Genomic DNA, 22,221 nt, shown 5'->3' with positions numbered 1-22,221 from the left:
GTGGCTTGTTCACTATACAGAGAGGGAGCTCATAGCATAGATACTATAGAAAAGAAGAGAGAGATAAAAGTTCCATATTCATTGGTAAAGCAAGGTCTTCTCCAGCCCAATAATAACTCTGCTAAAAATATCTGTGGTTTGAGATACCAGATAGCAGAGTTGATGAAAGAGGTTATCTGGCCCATCTAGCAGTCCGTTAAACCAACGTTACTGTTCAGATGACTGTGTCCTGAGTGATCAAATGACTGATTAGGGACCTTTGGAGAGTTAATGCAGAGCCAAGATAAGGATACAGATTATTCAACTCCTGGTTCCAACTGTAAGTGACATACTGCAGATATATATGTATATTTTTAATTACCAATCCCTCGGAACATGTAATGAAATTTATAAAAAGTGCACATAAACACACAGCAACAAAATTGCTTCAAGTTAACAACCCCTTTTTCATAATGCCACAACCAATAAAGGTAAGTAACTTATACTTTTAATATTTCTAGACCAAAAGAATAAGATTAGGTTGAATTCTGATTTTTCTCGAATAAGAAGAAAATGTTATAGAAGAAACATTAACTGTAACATCTTAGTAGAAAGTAGATTTTACACTAACGGATGAGTCCATTTTTATTACAAAATATAATTGAAAAGCAACTAAAAAGAGCTATCAAAAAGGAAAAATAGGTGCCTGAAATGGTACCTTCTTTTCCAAGTAATTATTGTTTGAATTTAATAGTGCATCATTAAAACTTCTGCTAAATTCATGAGGGCACTTTCTTGTTTGCTTACTTCCATAAGGTCATTGACCACACTGCCTCTGACCACTCTATTTTCCCACTTTCTACCTCAAATATATAACTCTTAACTTTTTAAATCAAGACTGATCCTCGAGTCATATGGTAAATTCTCCCAGTGGATTCATTGCATAACATTACTGAAATTTAATGGAAGTGTATCTATTTAGGGGTGCCCAGGTGGCTCAGTGGGTTAAAGCCTCTGGCTTCGGGTCAGGTCATGATTCCAGGGTCCTGGGATTGAGCCCCACATCAGTCTCTCTGCTCAGCAGGGAGTCTGCTTCCCCCTCTCTCTCTGCTCGCCTCTCTGCCTACTTGTGATCTCTGTCTGTCAAATAAATAAATAAAATCTTTTAAAAAAAAGGAAATGTGTTTATTTATTTTGCAAGTATACACCATAGATGGTGGTATTATTTCTGTTAAGAGACACATCTTGTCTGCTTGTTGCTTTTTCTGGGATGTTAGCCATTAATGATCATTGCCTGTATCCATCAAGGGATACAAGTGATGATATTTATACTCTATCATTTCTACTTCATTAGTTAGCTGGAATGTTCTATAAACACAAACATTGAGGTAAAAATTTTTTAGTTAAGATCTTAAAAATTTCTTGGTTCAATTTTTCCCAATTGAAATCAGTTACTCTCATTGGCTGCTTCTGTGCCCCCCAACCCTGCCATGTTTTCTTTTCTCTATTCTTTAGATGGTATATCTATATTTATTAAACTCATTTTTTTTTCTAATTGTCCCTTTCCAGCTAAAAGAATCCCCTTTGTTTTTCTTGGTAAAGATAAGCTTCTTGGTATTCAGTCTGTGCAAATCTCTGGACACACTGATCTTTTCAACATGCAAAATGGCACTTAACACGTTCTAGAAGAATTTAGTCATTGGAATAACAAGAAAGAAGTAGTTTGGAAAGATCAAGTTCATTGCACATTTGTTTCTCTTTTCTTTTCTGTGGTGCACCTTTCTAAAGATTTCGATTTTGTTTTTCAGGAGAAACCTCATGGGTGAAAGAAGAGTGTGGCACAGCCCAACAGTCTCAGTGTCCCGAAGGGTGAGAATATGGGGAATTTTTAATCCTCCTTTAACATGGAATGTAGCTGAGAAGCAGCTACATTTCCTCCACTTTGTTTATATTTTAAAACAATACACTTGGGCACCTGGGTGACTCAGTTGGTTAAGCACTGCCTTCAACTCTGGTCGTGATCCTAGAGTCCCAGGATCGAGTCCCACATTGGGCTCTCTGCTCAGCAGGGAGTCTGCTTCTCTTTCTGACTTTCTCCCCTCTCATCCTCTCTCTCTCTCACACATAAATAAATAAAATCTTTAAAAAACAAAACCAAACCAAAAAAGCCAATACGCCTAACCAACTATTAGGATTCCTGGTGGCTTCAAACTTGGACTTTTGTTCACATCATTGTTTACAAAAGCAATTTTAATTAATTTTTTACATTCATGTCTTATAAAAATGACTTTAAAAATAGGTGAAGTATTAAATACTAACATTCTCAAGGTCCTCTTGTCAGGATTAGGATTTATATCTGAATTAGTCCATGCAGAACCCTTTCCTATTGACATCCTGGAACTTTGAATTGATATTCACTGAGGAAAAGGAAAGAAGTTTGTCCATTGTAGGCCTCACAAGGGAGAGTGGATAAGGACTTTATCATGTGTACATGAGTAAGGAACGCATGAGGCAAAACTCCTCACCCCTCCCACACATCTCCTCCACACATTTATAATGGCTGCTGCTGGACTTTGCCCAGTTCTGGAAACATGCCCCACATCATCTCTCAGTCAGGGTGGATTTCCTGTTGAGTTGCCCCTTCTGCCCTTTACCAACTTCATTCTTTTGGCCCAAGGAGGGGAAGGAAGATGGTGAGATAATGAAAAATGGAATATCTGGCTATAGAAAGTATTGGTGGAGTCATTTTTAGATAGTTTTATTTTATTTAAAGAACGTGTGTGGATACTGTCTGTTTTTGTACCATGTGACTTTGGTTTCCCAATCCCCAGATCCAGCTGCCCTGTTCAGTGGCTTCTGGGTAGAAGAGCAAAAAAATTAGTATAAAATGGATATTTGAGTATCCTTGCTCTAGTAAATTCTCTGAGCTTCCTCTATAAAATAGTAGTAGTAGCTGTAAAAATCATTACCATAATCATAACGCCAAGTTCAAAAGATTTCATGTGAGAAGTCAACATCTTGATCCCTTAGATGTCTGACCTTGTTTTTAAACTGCAAGGTTATTTTGATGGCATATTTATAAATATAAAAGTTTTAACAGCCCTATGCTAATGAATTTATGAAAAATAAGTATTTCCAATGCAAATTGTAATGCACTATTTGAACTTCTTTTTTTTTAAGATTTTATTTATTTATTTGACAGAGAGAGATCACAAGTAAGCAGAGAAGAAGGTAGAGAGAGCGGGGAAGCAGGCTCCCCACTGAGCAGAGAGCCTGATGCGTGACTCGATATCAGGACCCTGAGATCATGACCTGAGCCAAAGACAGAGGCTAAACCCACTGACCCACCCAGGCGCCCCTGCACTTCTTGAACTTCTTGATGAGTTTTCTGTATATTGTAGTTAAAACAATCTTAACTTTCCATTTTGTTTTGAGGTATAATCTGTATATATTGAAAGGTTCACATTTATGTGTACGGTATAATAAGATTTGGAAATCCAGAAACACATATAACCCAGAGATAAAGAATATTTCCATCACCCCAGAAAGATGCCTCATGTACTAATATCTGTCACCATAGATTCCTGTTCTAGAATTTCATATAAATGGAGTCATCCCATATGTTCCCTTGTGTCGTTTTTCTTAATCCAGTGATTTTGAGACTCATAAATGTTATTGTGTGTGTGTACCATATCTCTCACATGGGCTTTTGCACAGCATATTTTTTTTCTGATTAACACATTGGTACCATTCTCTTTTATATTATTTCTATTCATTCTTTAGGGCCAAGTTCATGTGTCTGTTCATACCTTACAAAGGTCAAATCTGACATCCCCTATGTAGTTGAGTAGCATCGTGTAATCAAATCTAACCCTTAACCACTCCTGTTTACTTCTCAATTTCATCCCCTAGGTTAGGGCTGTAATTCCTTCATGCTTTTATTTTCTATACCTAGTATAATGTCTGACTCAAATATTTGTTAAATGAATTACTCTACAGTAAATATATACTCTGGGAAACCATATAGACCTATCCTCCAGACTCTCCTGTTTCTCTTACAATGTGGAATTATATGGCCAGGGTGATATTTTTCTAGCTTTACTCAGCACCTTGAAAAACATGGAAATTATTTTTCTTATTAATAGTTTGTATTAGAGGCTTCCAGGTAGCTCAGTTGGTTAAGTGTCAGACTCTTGATTTCAGTTCAGGTCACAATCTCATGGGTAGTGGGTGAGCCCCACATTAGGCTCTGTGCTCACCAGGAAGTCTGTTTGAGTTTCTTTCTCTTTCTCTCTGCCCCTCCCCCTGTTCACTTGCACTCTTTCAATCTCTCTCTAAAATAAATCTTTAAAGAAATAGTTTATATTAGCATTCAGAATTTTCTCCATAATAATATTGGATATTCATCAGAATTTTTAAGGACAATTCCAATCAAGTTTCTTGGAAAAGTGTGTTTTTGTTTAAAAATTTATGTTTTTAATTAAAAAAATTTTAAATTAACATATAATGTTTTATTTGTTTCGGGGGACAGGTCCGTAACACTCAGCACTCACCCTCACCAATGTCCATCACCCAACCACCCAATCCCCCCTATATAAAAATTTAAAATTCTCATCCAAAGTGAAATATGAGCCTCACATTATCAGTTGCATGCAGTGTATTTGGAATTTAACACAAATGTTGGTGTTTATAGCTTCTATTCATAATAGCTCCAAAGTAGAAATTACCTAAATGTCCAGCAACAGTAGGATGACTAAGTTGTGGATTATTCATTCACTATATAAGACAGCCATGAGAATGAATGATCTACAGCTCCATGTAACCGTATGAATTAATCTCAAACATAATGTTCAGTAAAAAAAAAGCCAGTCATGCCAGGATACATCCTGTATGATCCCATGTGCATGTAAATATAAATCTATTTGTTTGAAGTCAAGGTTCTGCTCACCCTTGGTGGGGGCTGTGGTTTGCAGAGGCTACTAAGTGGAAAGGAGCCTGAGGAGAGGATTCTAGGGTGCTGGTATTCTGTTTCTTGATTTGGGTGATCAAGTTCACAGTGGAGTTCAGTTAGGAAATTAGGAAACATTTATCAAACTATACATCTGTGAAATGTGTGTGTGTGTGTGTGTCTGTATATAAATTATATACAAGTAAAATTTTAAAAGTAAAAAAAAATATTAAACGAAGAAAAGACAGCCTCTGGCTATATCCTAAGAGTTACCTTCCATCACTTTAGCTTAAATATGGATATTAAAAAAAGATTGTAATGCTTTTGATGTTAATATTAACCTAGTGGGATATTAGATAGGGAATCGAAAGGGTAGCACTTTTTAGAATAATAACCTCATAAGCTGTAGAGTTCCTAAATTTCATATCATACTTATATCCAAAATACAGTGGAATTAGAACCTCAACAGATTTTGAGTTTGAGCCTTGAATTCAGTAATCATAACTCTTGACTCTTTAGCAAACTCAGGTCCGTGAAAGGTCTGAGGCTAACAGCCCCATCTCTGGGGATGTTTTATTAATGTTTTGCTCACATGATATTGACTTCTGTTGAAAAATTGCAATTAATAAGCTCCATGTATACTTACCACTGTAAAATACCAAATGTATTTGAGGTAAGGCAATGATACTAATGTTCTGTTATAGTGATTCCAAAATATTAGGCGAGTGGGTCAGGACTGTGTTATGAGAGTTCAAGTAACTGCTTAGGGTTCAATAGATACTACAGACTGAAGCTAAGGGATTACTGACTTGCCGTCATTACTAGCAGCTAATTAGAGGTTCCTTACATACTGGAAGAACTGATGCTTAAGGGAGATAACAATTTTTATTTCTAAATTGTTTTTAAAGATTTATTTGAGAGAGAGAGAGTGCGAGAGCACGAGAAGGAGAAGGGTCAGAGGGAGAAGCAAACTTTTCTGTTGAGCAGGGATCCCCATGTGGGGCTCAATCCTGGGACTCTGGGGATCACAACCTGAACTGAAGGCGCCACTTAACCAACTGAGCCACACAGGTGCCCCAAGAGATAACAATTTTTAAAAAGAGAAAGAAAAAATTGACCCAGCATTGTTTTCTTACCGTACTTTCTAAGCATTTTCTAATTTAGAGAATTATAAGTAGTACAGCAAAGTGTCTTTATTTTTTTTTTAACAATCAAAATAATAGACTAATATTTTGTTTTCCATTTTCAGATTTGAACTACCACCAGTTATTTTGTTTTCCATGGATGGATTTAGAGCTGAATATTTGCAGACATGGCACACCCTCATGCCTAATATTAATAAACTGAGTAAGTCTAACACAACCATAGGCACACAAGGGTAAGGACAATAGTTAGCCAATTTGTAGATGGTACCTTCCTTCCTGACCTTCCTTGCTAGTCATTTGGCTTCTCCCAGCTCCTCTGAAGATCCTGAGGAATTTACCACCACAGTAACTATTTTCATACTTGTAGGCTCCTCCTTTTTTTGTAACCGTTTATCTTTTTGTTTATTGTGATTTGTTTTGTATTTGAATGTAAGTTCCATCCTATGGAAATCTGTTCACATACACTGTCTTGCAAGCGGTGTTTGTCAGACTTGGGTCCTGGGTCTTAGCAACACGAACATGACCAGCAAGGACAGGATCCTGAAGGAGCCTGAGTGCAGAACAGAGCCAGCACGTACCAGTGTCCAGAAGTATTCTAGAAGTAGAAGTAGAATGATTCTAGAAGTAAACTGCCTGGAAACTGGCTCTACTGCTTATTAGCTGTGAGAGCGTGGGTAAGCTTATCTCACCTACTGGTGCGCATTCTCTTCAGTTGTAAAATGGCCACTTCCTACCTGTTGGGACTACTTTGAGAACATAAATGTAGTACACACTGAATTATTTTAAGCTACTGTTATGATTATTGGTCTTATCATCATCTTAAGCAGGATGTTACACTTCTATTCAGGAAAGTTGGTCCTCATATGATGTTATAAGGTTATTAATAAAGAGAAATCAAGTACCTAAGGACACAGAGCTAAGAAATATCAGAGCACAGTTAGGGCCAGAGGGTTGGTTCCTGGGTCTATAGGCTTCACTACCCCTTCTTTCTTTTGTCCCCCTTCTGCCAGGCCCTCTTTTGCTTCCAAGAGCCTCAAAGTTTATCACAATTTTACTGGTGTCTCTTTTTATTTTTCTACAAATTATTAAAAATAACTATTCGAGCCTGAGTAAGTCTGTTCCCTTGTCTGGGTCTCAATATCCTCACTTGTAAAATGAGAGGGTTAGTGCTAATGATTTCTACTGTTTATTCCAGCTCTAAAATCCCATGTTGGACTGCTTCTCCCTCTAACACAAGGTGCTTTGTTGCTTCAGCTTTTCTCTCACTCTCTGAGATAGAGCCTTAGCAAAAACATCGAGAGTTTGGGGTTCTGACAGCACTGGCTCCAAATTCGGTGCTTGCCATTGAAGCACTGAGTTAACTTTGGCCCAGAAAGTTAATATTTCCCACACTTTTTATTTCCTTATCTGCATTTTCATTGATGATCTGGATATCAAATTCTGTATCCAAAGAGAATTTAGCCGAACCCCTTTTGAAGTAGAATTATTTGATTTGCTCATCTCACTCGGAGTTGGAAGTGACACCAGTGAAATGTTGGGCCATAGAGAGTGTTCCCTTTTAAGGTTTAATATGTACTTTTTAAGTCACGCAGAAAAGATTTTGATCCTTTCAATGTGTAGACATCACTAACTGGGCCTACCAAGGCAAAATGGGCTATTAGCTTTCAGGAGGCCTCATTGAGAGTAGATGTGATAAGACTTAGGATTAGTACCTCCTGCAAATGGTAGGCTTGAGGTGAGGTATGTGACAACAAGCATCACTTTAAGAACCTTCTAGTACCCAATCTCCAGTGTCCCATCAAGCTCCCTGGGTTGGGTGACAGTGACAGTGGTCATGGAAACTGACATAGCTAATACCATACAGCACCATGAGTCAAATTTGTGATGGTTAAAAGGACTCAGACTCAACTCCAGTGAGCAGCTGAGGTCATTGTCTTGTCTGTGTGGGTGGGAGCAGAAAAAAAAGGAGTGAGACCCAAGAACAGGAAACTGTCAAATAAGGGAGAGGTGATTTGGCTTAAGTCAGGTTTCCTGAAAAGTTGGGTGAGAAACTGGGGATAGACTAAGACTAGTAGAACAGGTGTATTTAGCAGGCAACATTTGCTGAGTTTTGAAGATTAGAGTTACCAAGTTACCAGGTTTAAAATTCATGAACAACAACAAATTCTCCAGATGCCATTATCTGTCTGACCCCCTCCTCCTCTTCGTTTTTAAATTTATTTTGGTAAAAACACTTAACATGAGACCTAGCCACTTAATAGACTTTTTAAAATATAGAATGCAATATTGTTATCTATAGGCCCAATGTTTTACAGCAGATCTCTAGAATTCATCTCATGTAAATGAAATTTTATACCCATTGATTAGCAACTCTCCACTTTCTCCTCCCTACAGACCCTAGCAACCACCATTCTATTCTTTGCTTCTATGAGTTTGAATCTTTTAGATGTCTCATGTAAGTGGAATCATGTATATTTGTCTTTTTTTAATATCCTCAAGGTTCATCCATATGGTTGTACTTTGTAGAATTTCCTTCTTTTTTTAAGGCTGAAATACATTATTATATATTACACTTAAAAGTGCGTTTATCTGTCAATGAATATTTGGATTGTTTCTACATCTTGGCTATAGTGAATGCTATTATGTTGAACATGAGAGTATTAATAGCTCTTCAAGATCTCGATCTCAATTCTTTTGGATAAACATCTGGAAGTAGGATTGCTGGATCATAGTGTAGTTGTATTTTTGATGATCTGAGAAACCTTCATACTGTTTTCTACAGTGGCTGTATTATTTTGTAGTCTCATCATCAGCATACAGAGGTTGAACTTGATCATTTGCTTACATCATACACAAAGATAAACTCTAAATGGATGAAAGACCTCAATGTGAGACAGGAATCCATCAAAATCCTAGAGAACAGGGCGCCTCGGTGGCTCAGTGGGTTAAGCCGCTACCTTTGGCTCAGGTCATGATCTCAGGGTCCTGGGATCGAGTCCCGCATCGGGCTCTCTGCTCAGCAGGGAGCCTGCTTCCCTCTCTCTCTCTCTGCCTGCCTCTCTATCTACTTGTGATCTCTGTCTGTCAAATAAATAAATAAAATTAAAAAAAAAAATCCTAGAGAACATAGGCAGTAGCCTCTTTGACATCGGCCACAGCAACTTCTTTCAAAACACATCTCCAAAGGCAAAGGAAACAAAAGCAAAAGTGAACTTTTGGGACTTCATCAAAATAAAAAAACTTCTGCACAGCAAAGGAAACAGTCAACAAAACAAACAGGCAACCCACAGAATGGGTGAAGATATCTGCAAATGACACTACAGACAAAGGGCTGATATCCAAGTTCTATAAAGAACTTCTCGAACTTAACACCCAAAAAACAAATAACAAGTCAAAAATTGGGCAGAAGATATGAACAGACACTTCTCCAAAGAAGACATACAAATGTCTAACAGACACATGAAAAAATGTTCATCATCTCTAACCACCAGGGAATTTCAAATCAAAACTACATTGAGATACCACTTTACACGAGTTAGAAAGGCAAAAATTGACAAGGCAAGAAGAAAATGTTGGAGAGGATATGGAGAAAGGGGAAACTTCCTACACTGCAAGTTGGTGCGGCTACTTCAGAAAACAGTGTGGAGATTCCTCAAAAAATTAAAAATAGAGCTACCCTATGACCCAGCAATTGCATTTTTAGGCTATTTACCCCAAAGATACAGATGCAGTGAAAAGAAGGGCCATATGCACCCCAATGTTGATAGCAGCAATGCCCACAATAGCCAAAGTGTGGAAAGATCAGAGATGCCCTTCAACAAAGGAATGGATAAAGAAGATGTTGTCCATATATGACTCAGCCGTCAGAAAGGATGAATACCCAGCTTTTGCATCAGCATGCATGGGACTGGAGGAGATTATGCTAAGTGAAATAAGTTAAGCAGAGAAAGTCAATTATTACATGGTTTTACCTATTTGTGGAACATGAGAAATGGCATGAAGACATTAGAAGGAAGGGAAAAATGAAGGGGACAAATCGGAGGGGGACCTGAACCATGACAGACTATGAACTCTGGGAAACAGACTGAGGGTTTTAGAGGAGAGAGGGTAGGAGGATGGGTTAGCACAGTGACAGGTATTAAGGAGGGCATGTTTGCATGGAGCACTGGGTATTATACACAAACAATGAATCATGGAACACTGCATCAAAAACTAATGATGTACTCTATGGTGACATAACATAAATAAAATAAAAGTTAAAAAAGTTGCAACTTCTCCATGCCCTTGCCAACACTCGTCTTTTGTGTTTCTGATAATAGCCATCCTAACAGGTGTGCAGTGATAACTCATTGTGGTTTTGATTTGCATTTTGCATTTTCATGATGTTCAGTGACATTGTCCCTCTTTTTTAAAAAAGATTTTCCTTATTTATTTGTCAAAGAAAAAGAGTGCACACAAGCAGGGGGAGCGGCAGGCAGAGGGAGAAGCAGGCTCCCTGCTGAGCAAGGAGCCCAGTGCAGGACTCCATCCAGGACCCTAGGATCATGGCCTGAGCTGAAGGCAGATGCTTAACCAACTGAGCCACCCAGGCATCCCTGATCATCTTTTCCTATATGTATTGGTCATTTATAGGTGTTCTTCAGAGAAATGTTTATTCAAATCCTTAGTGCATTTTTAAGTGGGTTATTTTTTTTTTCTAGACTTGTAAGAATTCATTATATATTTTAGGAAACAATTCCTTATCAGATACACGATTTGTAAATATTTTCTTCCATTCCATATGTTGTTTCTGTTGATGGTTTCCTCTATTGCACAAAAGCTTTTTAGTTTGATATAGTCCTGCTAGTCTTATTTTTGCTTTTGTTGTTTGTGCTCTTGGTATCATATTCATGAAATCATTACTAAAACAATGTCATGAATCTTTCCTCCTCTTTTGTCCTAAGAATTTAACAGTTTCAGGCCTTATATTTGAGTCTTTAGCTCATTTTGAGTTATTGTTTGTGGTGTATGAAAGGCTCCAGTATCTTACTGGAAAAGCTTGGTTTTTCATTGTGGAGTATGATGTTAGCTGTGGGCCTTCCAGAGATGGCCTTTATTATGGTGAAGTAATATCCCTCCATTTCTAGTTTATTGAGAGTTTTTATCATGAACGGGTATTGAATTTTATCACATGCCTTTCTGCATCTGTTGAGATATGATCATGTGATTTTTTTTTAAATTTTTTTTTCTTTTTTACAGATTGAGAGAGAGAGAGAGAGAGATTACAAGTAGGCAGAGCAGCAGCCAGAGAGGGGAGGAACCAGGCTCCCTGCCAAGCAGAGAGCCCGATACGGGGCTCGATCCCAGGACCCTGAGATCATGACCCGAGCTGAAGGCAGAGGCTTAACCCACTGAGCCACCCAGGCGCCCCTGATCATGTGATTTTTATGCTGTATTATATTAATGTGGTATATCACATTAAGATTTTTGCATCTATGTTCGTCAGGCATATTTTCCTGTAGTTTCCTTTCCTGTGGCGTCTTTGTCTGGCTTTGAATCAGGGTAATACTGTCCTCGTAAAATGAGTTTGGGTGTTTTTTTTTTTAAATGTTTTGGAAGAGTTTAAGAATGATTGAAATTAATTCTTCTTTAAATGTTTGATGGAATTCAGCAGTGAAGTCTTCTAATCTTAGGCTTTTCTCTTTTGAAAGGTGTAGTCTAGCTAAAGGTTTATTAATTTTATCTTTTCGAAAAACCAAGTTTAGTTTTTGTAATTTTTAAAATTATTTTTCTATTCTTTATTTTATTTATGTCTGCTGTAATCTTTATGGTCTCCTTCCGTCTGCTAACTTTGGGTTCCTTTTGTTCCTTTCCTAATCCCTTGGGGTAGATATTTAAAAGTTCTTTTTTTGGGGCACCTGGGTGGCTCAGTGGGTTAAAGCCTCTGCCTTCAGCTCAGGTCATGATCCCAGGGTTCTTGCATCAAGCCCTGCATGGGCTCTCTGCTTGGCAGGAGGCCTGCTTTCTCCTCTCTCTCTCTCTCTCTGCCTACTTGTGATCTCTGTCTGTCAAATAAATAAATAAATAATCTTTTAAAAAAAGTTCTTTTTTAACGTAGATGTTTGTTGCTATACACTCCCATCCTAGTACTGCTTTTGCTACATCTGTCAGCTGTTCCCCTACTCATCCGTTTAGTTTTCTGTTCCTTATAGTTTATAGTTACTGGGGGAGTGTGCTTATTCCATTTATATTTTCAGATTTTTGTTTGGTTGGTACATCCCTTTAAAAAAATTTTTTTAAGGAACAAATTATACAAATGATAAACTTTTAAAAACAATATTAAAATGTATATGGTAGGGAAAAATGTGTATATAATAGAAAAACAACAACCAGCCAACAAACAATAAAACTCTTTCCTGATTTCTAGCTTATCTCTGAAGAAGCGATTATTATTGGTTTATTGTGTGCCCTTCCAGAATTATTCTTTAGATTTAATTTAGATTGTTAAGTTCTAGAAGAAACAGTTGTAGAAGATTTTACTTTCTGTGAGCTGTTCTACAACAGCTCTGGTTCAAAGTCCAGTGATCCAAATGGTAGTCTGAGTCATGGATAGTCAGCAGGTGTGGCCTATTTGGAACATTCTCAAGAGGGAGGTGTCATGTCCTTCCATCACCAGTAGCTTAGTTTATATTTTATTTGATACTCCATGCCTTTAGGCGTGTAAGGGTTTAATTACATTACCCATGTTTGAAGGAAATAAAAACAGAAACTGACTTAGTATTTCTGTTTATTTTGTATGTTTTTCCCCCTACTTAAATTCTTTTCATTGTATAATCAATTGGGTCTCATTTTATTTTCTTATCATATGACTTCCTAACAATAATACATGTACCTTTCTCTGAGGTCGAGATTTATTTGTTGGTAGTATTGACTAAAAAAAGAAGAAAAAGGTTATTTTAATCTTTAATTAAACTTAAGAATCAAATTGCAAGGCAGACCTCAAACTTCAGGTACACCAGAACCACCTGGGATGCTAACCACAAATGTAGATTGATTGATTGATTGATTGAGCTCCCTTTTCTTCACCTTCCATTTACCCTTCCATTCCTACCAGAGTCCTACTTAGTAAACTTGATACATAGCCCAAGGAGGTTCTGAAGGAGGTCATCCCAATATGAAATTTCCATATTGGGAACACTGCATATTGGACCAGCTCCAAGGCTATTTGAGCAAACATTCATTATTTCCAGCTGCTAAGTTTGTTACTTGCTTTACAGTAATCATTTTTGCTTTATTTTTTCACCTATATAGAATCAATAATGGTGAAGCTTTCTTGTAGAATTTGAGCTGACAGGATTTGGGTATGGGAAATTTCTCACAAGTCACTGTTGTAGAGGGAACAGCAATGTTGTAATGGTTCTGACCTCCTTCAGCAGGGTCATTGCACAGACCAAAAAACAATAGAACATTTGAAAGCAAAATTGATGCCATGCTTTGTGGGAAACAGATCACAGGAAATTGTAGTGATCCAATGGAAACCGTGGTAAAAATAATGAGTAGTAAAGTTAGCTCATTTGGTAAATGTTACTACATGATATGGGCTTATGCTCTTGGTACAAGTCAAATCCTTCTCAGTTGCCTAGATAGTTGTGTTGACTTTTGTCATATTGGATATTGTCATTTAAGAACCATCAGCTGAGATGCAAATGTGATCTAGAAATTCTCATCCTAATGATCTGGTTCAGAAGGAGGGGAGCAGTAAAAACAAAGCTGGTGGTAGTATATGATTTAGGGTACGCTTAGCTGAGGGGTCAGCAAGCTATGGCCCACGGTCAAAATGTGGCCCACTCTGTTTCTGTGTGGTCTGTTAAATGATAAGAATTGTTTTTTTTTTTTTAAGATTTTATTTATTTATTTGACAGACAGAGATCTCAAGTAAGCAGAGAGGCAGGCAGAGAGAAAGAGAAGAAAGCAGGCTCCGCGCTGAGCAGAGAGCCCGATGTGGGGCTCGATCCCAGGACCCTGAGATCATGACCTGAGCCGAAGGCAGAGGCTTTAACCCACTGAGCCACCCAGGCGCCCCTAAGAATTGTTTTACATTCTTAAATGGTTGGGGGGAAAAGGAGAGAATACTTTGTGACAGGTACAAATTATGTGAAATTCAAATTTCAACATCCTTTAATATTTATTGGAGGACAGCCATGCTCATTTGTTCACGTAGTGCCTGTGGATGCTTTTGGGCCTCAACAGATCATATGGATTTGCAAAGCCCAACATACTTATTATCAGGTCTTTACAGAAAAATGTAGACCCTTGATTTGGCTCACTTCTCTACTAAAAACTGACAGTCCTTGGGATAGAGGAATTGTAGACGTCAGAATTCGACTTCTTTCCATCTTTAATCTACTCTTAGTTTTTTATTTCTCTGGAAAATTTTATGTTTAAGTTGTTATAATAAAAATAACCTTCTGAGGAAAAAATAATTCTACCCCCCACCCCATGGGGAAAGCCTGTTTTTGTTTTTACTGGAGGCTTGGGTGGCACATGATAGTTTATAAAATGGCTTCAGAGGTAGGGGCTAGAGGGTAGACAAAAAATAACCTGGGGTGGGAAAGAAAAACAACCAGGCAGAGGTAAGAGCTGGGTGGTTCCCTCTCAGCCTGATTTAGGGGAGGGAGGTGGTGCTTCTGAACAATACGATGGATCCCTTCCCTCAAGCCAGCTGGTAGCTCTGGGGTTTCTTTGAGTTAGAGTCAGTCCAATATGGTGGTGGTGGGGGTCCCCACTGTTGATGGGAGCCAAGATCCCCTCTGCCTCCCACCAAGCCGCCCAGGTCCTCACCTTTGGGGCTGTGGGCTTCCTGGGTCCGGAGAAGAGCTGCCACCACAGCTACTATAAGTAGGGTTTTGTGAGCACTGCAGCTTCTTAATTTCTTGTGCTTTGTTGCAGAAACATGTGGAATTCATTCAAAATACATGAGAGCTGTCTATCCAACCAAAACCTTCCCAAATCATTACACGATTGTCACGGTAAGTGCTTGGCCCAGTGACAAGTCAGACAGCCCATAGACAGGCAATGGTCACCACAGACACACTGAGGTAGGAAGTGGCTGATCCCCATGCTACATGTTGCACAAGTTCATGGCTTCATTCAGGCTAGGAGGTAGCATCTCACTGCAAGGCCAGTCCAGTGCTCTGAGGTGTGAAGTATTACTGAATGTTCCAGCAATAGGCTATTAACCTGTGTGACAGGCTAGGATAGCTTCTCAGAGGTGAGAAATACCGTTCTCCTTTTGATCTTTGGATTTGCCTCCATTTATCTGAAGGTCCGCTGGGAAATGTAGGCTATGTGTGGGGACAGCCACTTTGATGTAGGAAATTTCTTGTTTTCCTAATCTTTTCTTTGTATTTAACTTGACAGAGCCTTCTGTTTCAAATAAATTCATGCTGGCTAGATCTCTAGATAAAGCAGGTGAAGCAAGTGAGTTCTCAGGTATGATAAGAAATAAGAGAAATGATCAAAATGAACTCATAAGAAAATTATATAACTTTTATAGATCTAGAATACATCTTAAGGAATCTTTCACCTCAACCTTTATTACCAAAGGCCAAAGGATATTGTGTTTGTATTACTTTGCAGACACAAAGATATTTGTATCTTTATTACTTTATTACTTGTATTCATTGCTTTGCATTTATACTTTTATTGCTATGGAACAGTAACTATAATATTTAAATTTTAACTCTTATATAATATGTAATTTATGCACGTATGCTTGTTTGTGTATGTATACACATATATATACACAAACATGTATACACATGTGTGCATGTATACATACATATACTTGCAGAGTTTCCTAAATATTCAAGTTTCTTAGCTCACATACTCCCCCCTGAGGTCTACCAAGGCGACACTCTGTCTTTCACAGGGTAGCTCTCATACAGTAAACTAGTGTTGTTTCCACTGTCTACTGCCTGTTCAGTGTCATAGTTTTTACATGTTTGCGCTTTTTGTTGATTTTTAAATTGCTGCTTGAAATAGCCCTCTAGCGTAGTGCTGAAGCACTGTCTGGTGTTCCTAAAAGCAAAATGGCTGTGATGTGCCTCAGAGAGAAGATACATGTGTGTTAGATAAGTTTCATCAGGCCTGAGTTGTAGCGAAACAATAACCTAGGGTACATAAGGTATCTTTAAACAAAAACAGACAAAAACAATATTATGCATTGATCAGCGGACAAAAGTCTTATGACTAGAAGCTTGCAGGTAACTATCCCTGTATTTTCTCTAAGGGTAGTGGTTTAGTATTCACTAATTCAGTGTTTGCAGCAACTTTATAGAACGTAATTACCAGAGACAACAAGGAAACGCAATAAAAACCACAATGAGATACCACCTTATGACTGCCAGGACGGCTAGTATCAAAAAGACAAGAAATAACAAATGTCAGCGAGGGTGTGGAGGACAAGGAAACTTCATTCCCTGTTGGTAGGAATGTAAATTAGGTGCAGTCACTGTGGGAAAGGATACAGAGTTTTTGCAAACAATTAAAAATAGAAATACCATGTGATCTTGAAAGAAAGAAAGAAAGAAAATAAAAACACTAAAGTGAAAAGACATACACTCCTATGTTTGTTGCAGTATTACTTAGAACAGTAGCCAAGTTACAGAAGTATTTAAGTGTCTTTTGCCAATGGCAAGGTTTCTTTTTTTGGTGGGTGAGTAATATTGCACCGTATATGGTATATAGGGACTATTACTCATCTATAAAAAAGAATGATATTTTGCCATTTGTGACAAAGTGGATAAACCTAGAGGGTATTATGCTAAGTGAAATAAGTCTGACAGAGAAAGACAAATACGCTATGATTTTACTTATACGTGGAGTCTAAAAATCAAAACAGATGAACAACTAACAAGCAAAAGCCAAAATAACAGAAACAAGATCAGAAATACAGAGTACAAAGTGGTGGTTGCCAGAGGGGAGGGAGTTGGGGGGATTAATAAAATAAGTGAGGGGGATTTAGAGATATAAACTTCCAGTTATAAGTCACAGGGATGAAGAGTACAGCATGAAGAGTATGGTGAACAATAAGATCATAATGTATGGTGACAGATGGGAACTACAGTTACCGTGGTAGACATAGTGTAATGTATAGAATTGTCAGATCACTAGGTTGTACACCTGAAACTGCTATAACATAGTATGTCAACTGTGCTTCAATAAAAAAAGGATTGAATGTACCTATGGACACATACATAAATATACATACATTATATATATATAACACACATATAACATGTATATATAAATAAGGGGTTATACGTAAGTGCTAATAACTTACTGTATATATGTATTCTATGTTCTGAAGGAATAACTCTAAATTAATCTACCTAAAAGTGGTTATAAATGCACGAGCTATCATAGGCATTCAGTGAAATGTGTAACATAAAAGAAGATGTGTGATCGTATTGTAAGAATTATTGGATTGATTGATGGGTGGAAAGGAAGATGGTTAGAGACTAGGCAGGGTCCATTCTAAAGTGCTGGTAACACATTTAACCCCTTTACCCAAGATATTTGATACTTAAAATCTTCCAGGTAGTATAGTTCTTGCTATTTTTGCCAATATAACCAGTGGCTGATCATTATTATAATGCAGGAAACTTTAATTACAGTAATTAATCACATAAGAGTTGTATTAACATCATCAGCACAAGCCATCTGCCTAATGTCATTCATTTTCTGCTCTAGACTATGGTAGAGCCAGAATAGCTACACATGTGTGTAAATACCTATACTTAAACCTACACCTATACCTACCCTAACACCAATACCTATGTATGTACACACACACACACACACACACACACACACACATATATTTGGTATTTGGGTTCAGACCCAGGGGTTTTATTTTGAAAGGTATATAACACCTTTCCAAGACCTGAGTTATAGATCTTATGCTGTTTCAATTTAACTGTTTTATTGATACATCATTTTATTCTAAATCGTTTTTGAAATTATCATTTTAGGGATTATATCCAGAATCCCATGGCATCATTGACAATAACATGTACGATGTAAACCTCAACTTGAATTTTTCACTTTCATCAAAGGAGAAAAATAATCCCGCTTGGTGGCAAGGACAGCCAGTATGTAGCATTCTACATGTGACTCCAAAATAGTCTCCGTTCTTCAGTGTGACAGTGGACCACACATCCCTCTCCACTTTTGCATTATCTTTCTAATTTCTAAGGGCAGAGGGTGGTGGGAATGTGTTTCATCACTGATAATTGAAATCTTCTAAATATGTATGATTGCTCACTTAACTTGCCTTCTTTTGAAACTTGGATTCATATCAATGAATCCAAGATTCATTGAATCATGAAGATTCTACATATCAGTGTAGAAACTTCTCAAAGGATTTCCCTGATTCTGTTTTAAGATCCTTTAAAAGGGAAGGAAGAACTGTACAATTTTACCAGTTTGGGGGAAAAAAAAAGATCTTTCTTACTGCCTTAATATGTTTTTGATTTTTGAGGTAGATCCCTGGTAATTAAATTTTGCAACTGTCAATACTGTTTAATTTCAAAAAATGGCACCATTCCTACCAGTTCTACACTAATTATTCTCTTCACTTATCTTAAATTTTTTCTTCTTATAGATCTGGCTGACAGCAATGTATCAAGGTTTAAAAGCTGGTAGCTTCTTTTGGCCTGGATCAGACGTGGATGTCAATGGGTCCTTTCCTTCCATATATAAGATTTACAACAGGTAGTGAAGTTTTTGCAGAGATGATCCCACCTACGCAGCCATGATTGGGACATTTTTGGTCTTAAGCTTGATAGTAATTCTATTTTTCCAGTTGTTTGGGTCAAAAATCTTGAAGTCATCATTGATTTCTCTCTCTTACAACCCTCATCTGGTCTGTCAGTAAATGCTTGTGGCTATAATTCAAAATATATGCAGTCTGAGAACTTTCTATTATTTCCAGCATTACTGCTGTGGTTGGAGCTACCATTGTCTTTTTGCCTATATTACTGCACTTGCCTCTTTACACATTTCCCTGCTTCTATTTTTGTCTCCTATCATCTACTCTTAATCCACCAACCAGCATGGTAACTTAAAAAACACATGTCCACTTAGGACACTTCTTTGCACCAAAAACTTCCATGGCCCCCTGTACCATTCGTAATAGAAACCCGCAGGGCCCTATTGGTATGGCCCTAACCAACCCCCTGTGTCTCAGACTTCCTCTCCCACTACCAGGTTCTGACCTCCTGGGTGGGCCTTGACACACCTGGTTTGCTCTACTTAGGGCCTTTGTGCTGATTGTTCCCTCTGCCTGAGATAACTCACTCCATGTATCTGTACAGCCTGTTCCCTCACCGCTTTCAGGCTGTTGCACAAAAATTACTTTCCCAGTATTGTCTTGGTCTGATCAAACAAAGATTTCAAACTCCAAACCATCCCCCCCCAGTTTTGTAGTGTCCTTACTTTTTCTTTTCTACATAACATTTGTCACCTTGTGATACACTATATAATTTATTTGTGTATCAGATCTATGGTTTATTGTTGTCTTCACTAGAATGTCATCTCTAGAAAGGAAAGCATCTTTGGTTTACCCACTAATAAATTTTGTTTAAATTGAACTAATAGTGTGTGACGGTAGATGCTCAATATAACATAAATGTGAGTAATACTGAGTCCCCTTTCAGTATTCTGACCACATATGAACACAAAATGGATATCTAAAAATAGCAACCTGTCTTCCTGCATAGGAATATAATGGAATTACTTCTAATTTGATTAATTTTTGAAAATTATTTTTTCCTCTTCAGAAGTATCCCATATGAAGAAAGGATCTTTACCTTGTTAAAATGGCTGGACCTGCCCAAAGCTGAAAGGTATAATCTAGTATCAGAGAAGTTACTGTCCTATTGGGATATTCGTCGGTATAATATGAAATTATTCCTTTACGGCAAATGACCATTTCTAAAAGAAACTTGGATTTTTTTTTTAAGAAATTTTCAAGAATTATTTGCTCTTGAGAATGTGATGGGCATTATGGGGCAATAGAGATAGAGCCAGTAACAGAGAGTAGAGGCAAGTATCACAGAACCAGATACAGCCTGGAGAAAGAATGGAGAGCAAATCGGAACCTTTGTTATGAGGACAGACTCAGGGAGCCCAAGGTGCCAGAGCAAGGCCCCAGCAAAGGCTTGGAGTCAGAGCATCCTGCAAGAAGCAGCAAGTCAGCAGAAACCAGACATTTAAGAAAGAAGGGGAATGGCGGAACAAAGAGTGGGCTGAAGTCAGAGTGTGGGAAATATAAAGGCCTGGGCACAGAGAGAGAGGACTCAGCAGCAAGAGCAAGGCAGATTTTCCTAAACGAGTCAGAGCCCCACTCACACCCAGGAAGGTCTCACGGACTTCCTGTTAGAAGAACTTCCTTGCTGGGGCCAAGGGGAACCACTGGGCTTGGACCAAGAGAAGGAGGCCAGAGGAAGAGAAGGAAACTGCCACCAAGTTCTAAACCATACAATTCCTAAATCCAACCTGCAAGTTTATTCCAAGCTGATAATGTCTTTCTCTGTTTCCCTTTTATCCCTAGGCCTGCTTTTTATACCATCTATGTGGAAGAGCCTGATTCTGCAGGACATAACAGTGGGCCAGTCAGTGGCGAAGTAAGTTCGTTTGACTGAACAAAATGTAAAATGATCTAGCCCTAACCCACAATGTAAAATATTCTTGAATTCCCACTAAATAAAATGTATTTTATACAAACATCAAGACATTAAAATAGTGAGCAGTCTAAATGAATGTCTACCTTATTAAACCATAAAAAAATCAAAAGTCTAGGAAAAAAGATACCTGCTTTATTTGCTACATCTTGATTCATTTGATAGACATTTGCTGGGGACTTAGATGCTGCCCTGTTACTTCATACAGTGGAAGCAGCAAGGCTAGATACTGCCTACCAGTTCCACATGGTAATGCCGCTCATTTCAAGCTAAGTCACCTGCAAGTCCATGGTGGACTACCCAGCTGTCTATTCATCTCCTTTTTTCCATTCATAAGATCCTTATAATCAGACTTAATATGCTAGTGCCTCAGGCAGAGTTCTTCCTCTCCTCCTGGGCCTTATTATTGAAGTTGCCTTTTTTTTTTTTTTAAGGTTTTTATTTATTTATTTGAGAGAGAGTGAGAGAGAGAGAGCATGAGAGTGAGGAGAGTCAGAGGGAGAAGCAGACTCCCTGCAGGGAGTTCGATGTGGGACTCAATGCAGGACTTGATCCTGGGACTCCAGGATCATGACCTTAGCTAAAGGCAGTTGCTTAACAAACTGAGCCACCCAGGAGCCCTGAAGTCAATGTTTAAATACTAGTTTTGTCATTATCTAAACCATTATGTTACATTTTTACTACAGGAATATAAGCCTTAAGTATTACTTAAAAAAATAGTCATCTGTCCTCTGAAGTCCACTGAAGCCTCTGTTGTCCTGGACATAATATAAAGCTGTGGAGGCCTCCATGAGTATGGCATTTTCCTGCTTCACAGAAACTTAATGTAACAGTTATCCTCTGTTGGAATACAAGCATATTTATTCTGGCACCCTGAATTTGTGGATTATCAGAAGTGTCCTTCTTACTTTTTCCCATTAAACCAAAATGATTCCTTATGCAAGGTCCCGCTCAAGTCCTACCACTTTTAACCTTTTCGTCCTTTGCATTCCAACACTGCTTTTGACTAAATCTCAGAATTTTTTTTAAGATTTTTATTTATTTATTTGAGAGAGAGAGATCACAAGTAGGCACAGAGGCAGGCAGAGATGGGGAAGCAGGCTCCCTGTTGAGCAGAGAGCCTGATGAGGAGCTTGATTCCAGGACCCTGGGATCATGACCTGAGCCAAAGGCAAAGGCTTAACCCACTGAGCCACCTAGGCACCCCTATATCCCAGAATTTAACATATAATCATGCTATTTTAAGGGTGAATGGCATAGTACCTATCTGAAGTATATTCAGCACTTCTTTTCTTTCTTTTCGTTTTTTTTTTTTTTTTTATGAGAGACCGAGAGACCAAGCAAGTGCGTGTGAGCTGGGGAAGGGAGGGGGAGAGTAAGAGGGACAGAGATAATCTCAAGCAGATCCCCCAGTGAGCTTGGA

The 22,221-nt window shown here is 38.1% G+C and overlaps 1 protein-coding gene across 2 annotated transcripts in view; it reads left to right on the top strand.

Moving 5' to 3' along the window:
* ENPP3 (ectonucleotide pyrophosphatase/phosphodiesterase 3) overlaps positions 1-22,221 on the top strand; it is a 74,921-nt gene that overhangs the window by 12,526 nt on the left and 40,174 nt on the right. For both annotated transcript variants that reach the window (XM_046004466.1, XM_046004465.1), the window contains exons 5-11: positions 1,788-1,848; positions 6,177-6,274; positions 15,001-15,080; positions 18,087-18,206; positions 18,719-18,828; positions 19,896-19,961; positions 20,669-20,741. In XM_046004466.1, the coding sequence (XP_045860422.1) occupies positions 1,788-1,848; positions 6,177-6,274; positions 15,001-15,080; positions 18,087-18,206; positions 18,719-18,828; positions 19,896-19,961; positions 20,669-20,741 (608 nt within the window). The remainder of the gene's footprint in view (positions 1-1,787; positions 1,849-6,176; positions 6,275-15,000; positions 15,081-18,086; positions 18,207-18,718; positions 18,829-19,895; positions 19,962-20,668; positions 20,742-22,221) is intronic.

The sequence above is a fragment of the Meles meles genome, chromosome 5 (genome assembly GCF_922984935.1).
Source record: "Meles meles chromosome 5, mMelMel3.1 paternal haplotype, whole genome shotgun sequence".
In the NCBI taxonomy this organism is placed as follows: domain Eukaryota; kingdom Metazoa; phylum Chordata; class Mammalia; order Carnivora; family Mustelidae; genus Meles; species Meles meles.
This window is presented reverse-complemented; position numbering and strand designations above follow the sequence as displayed.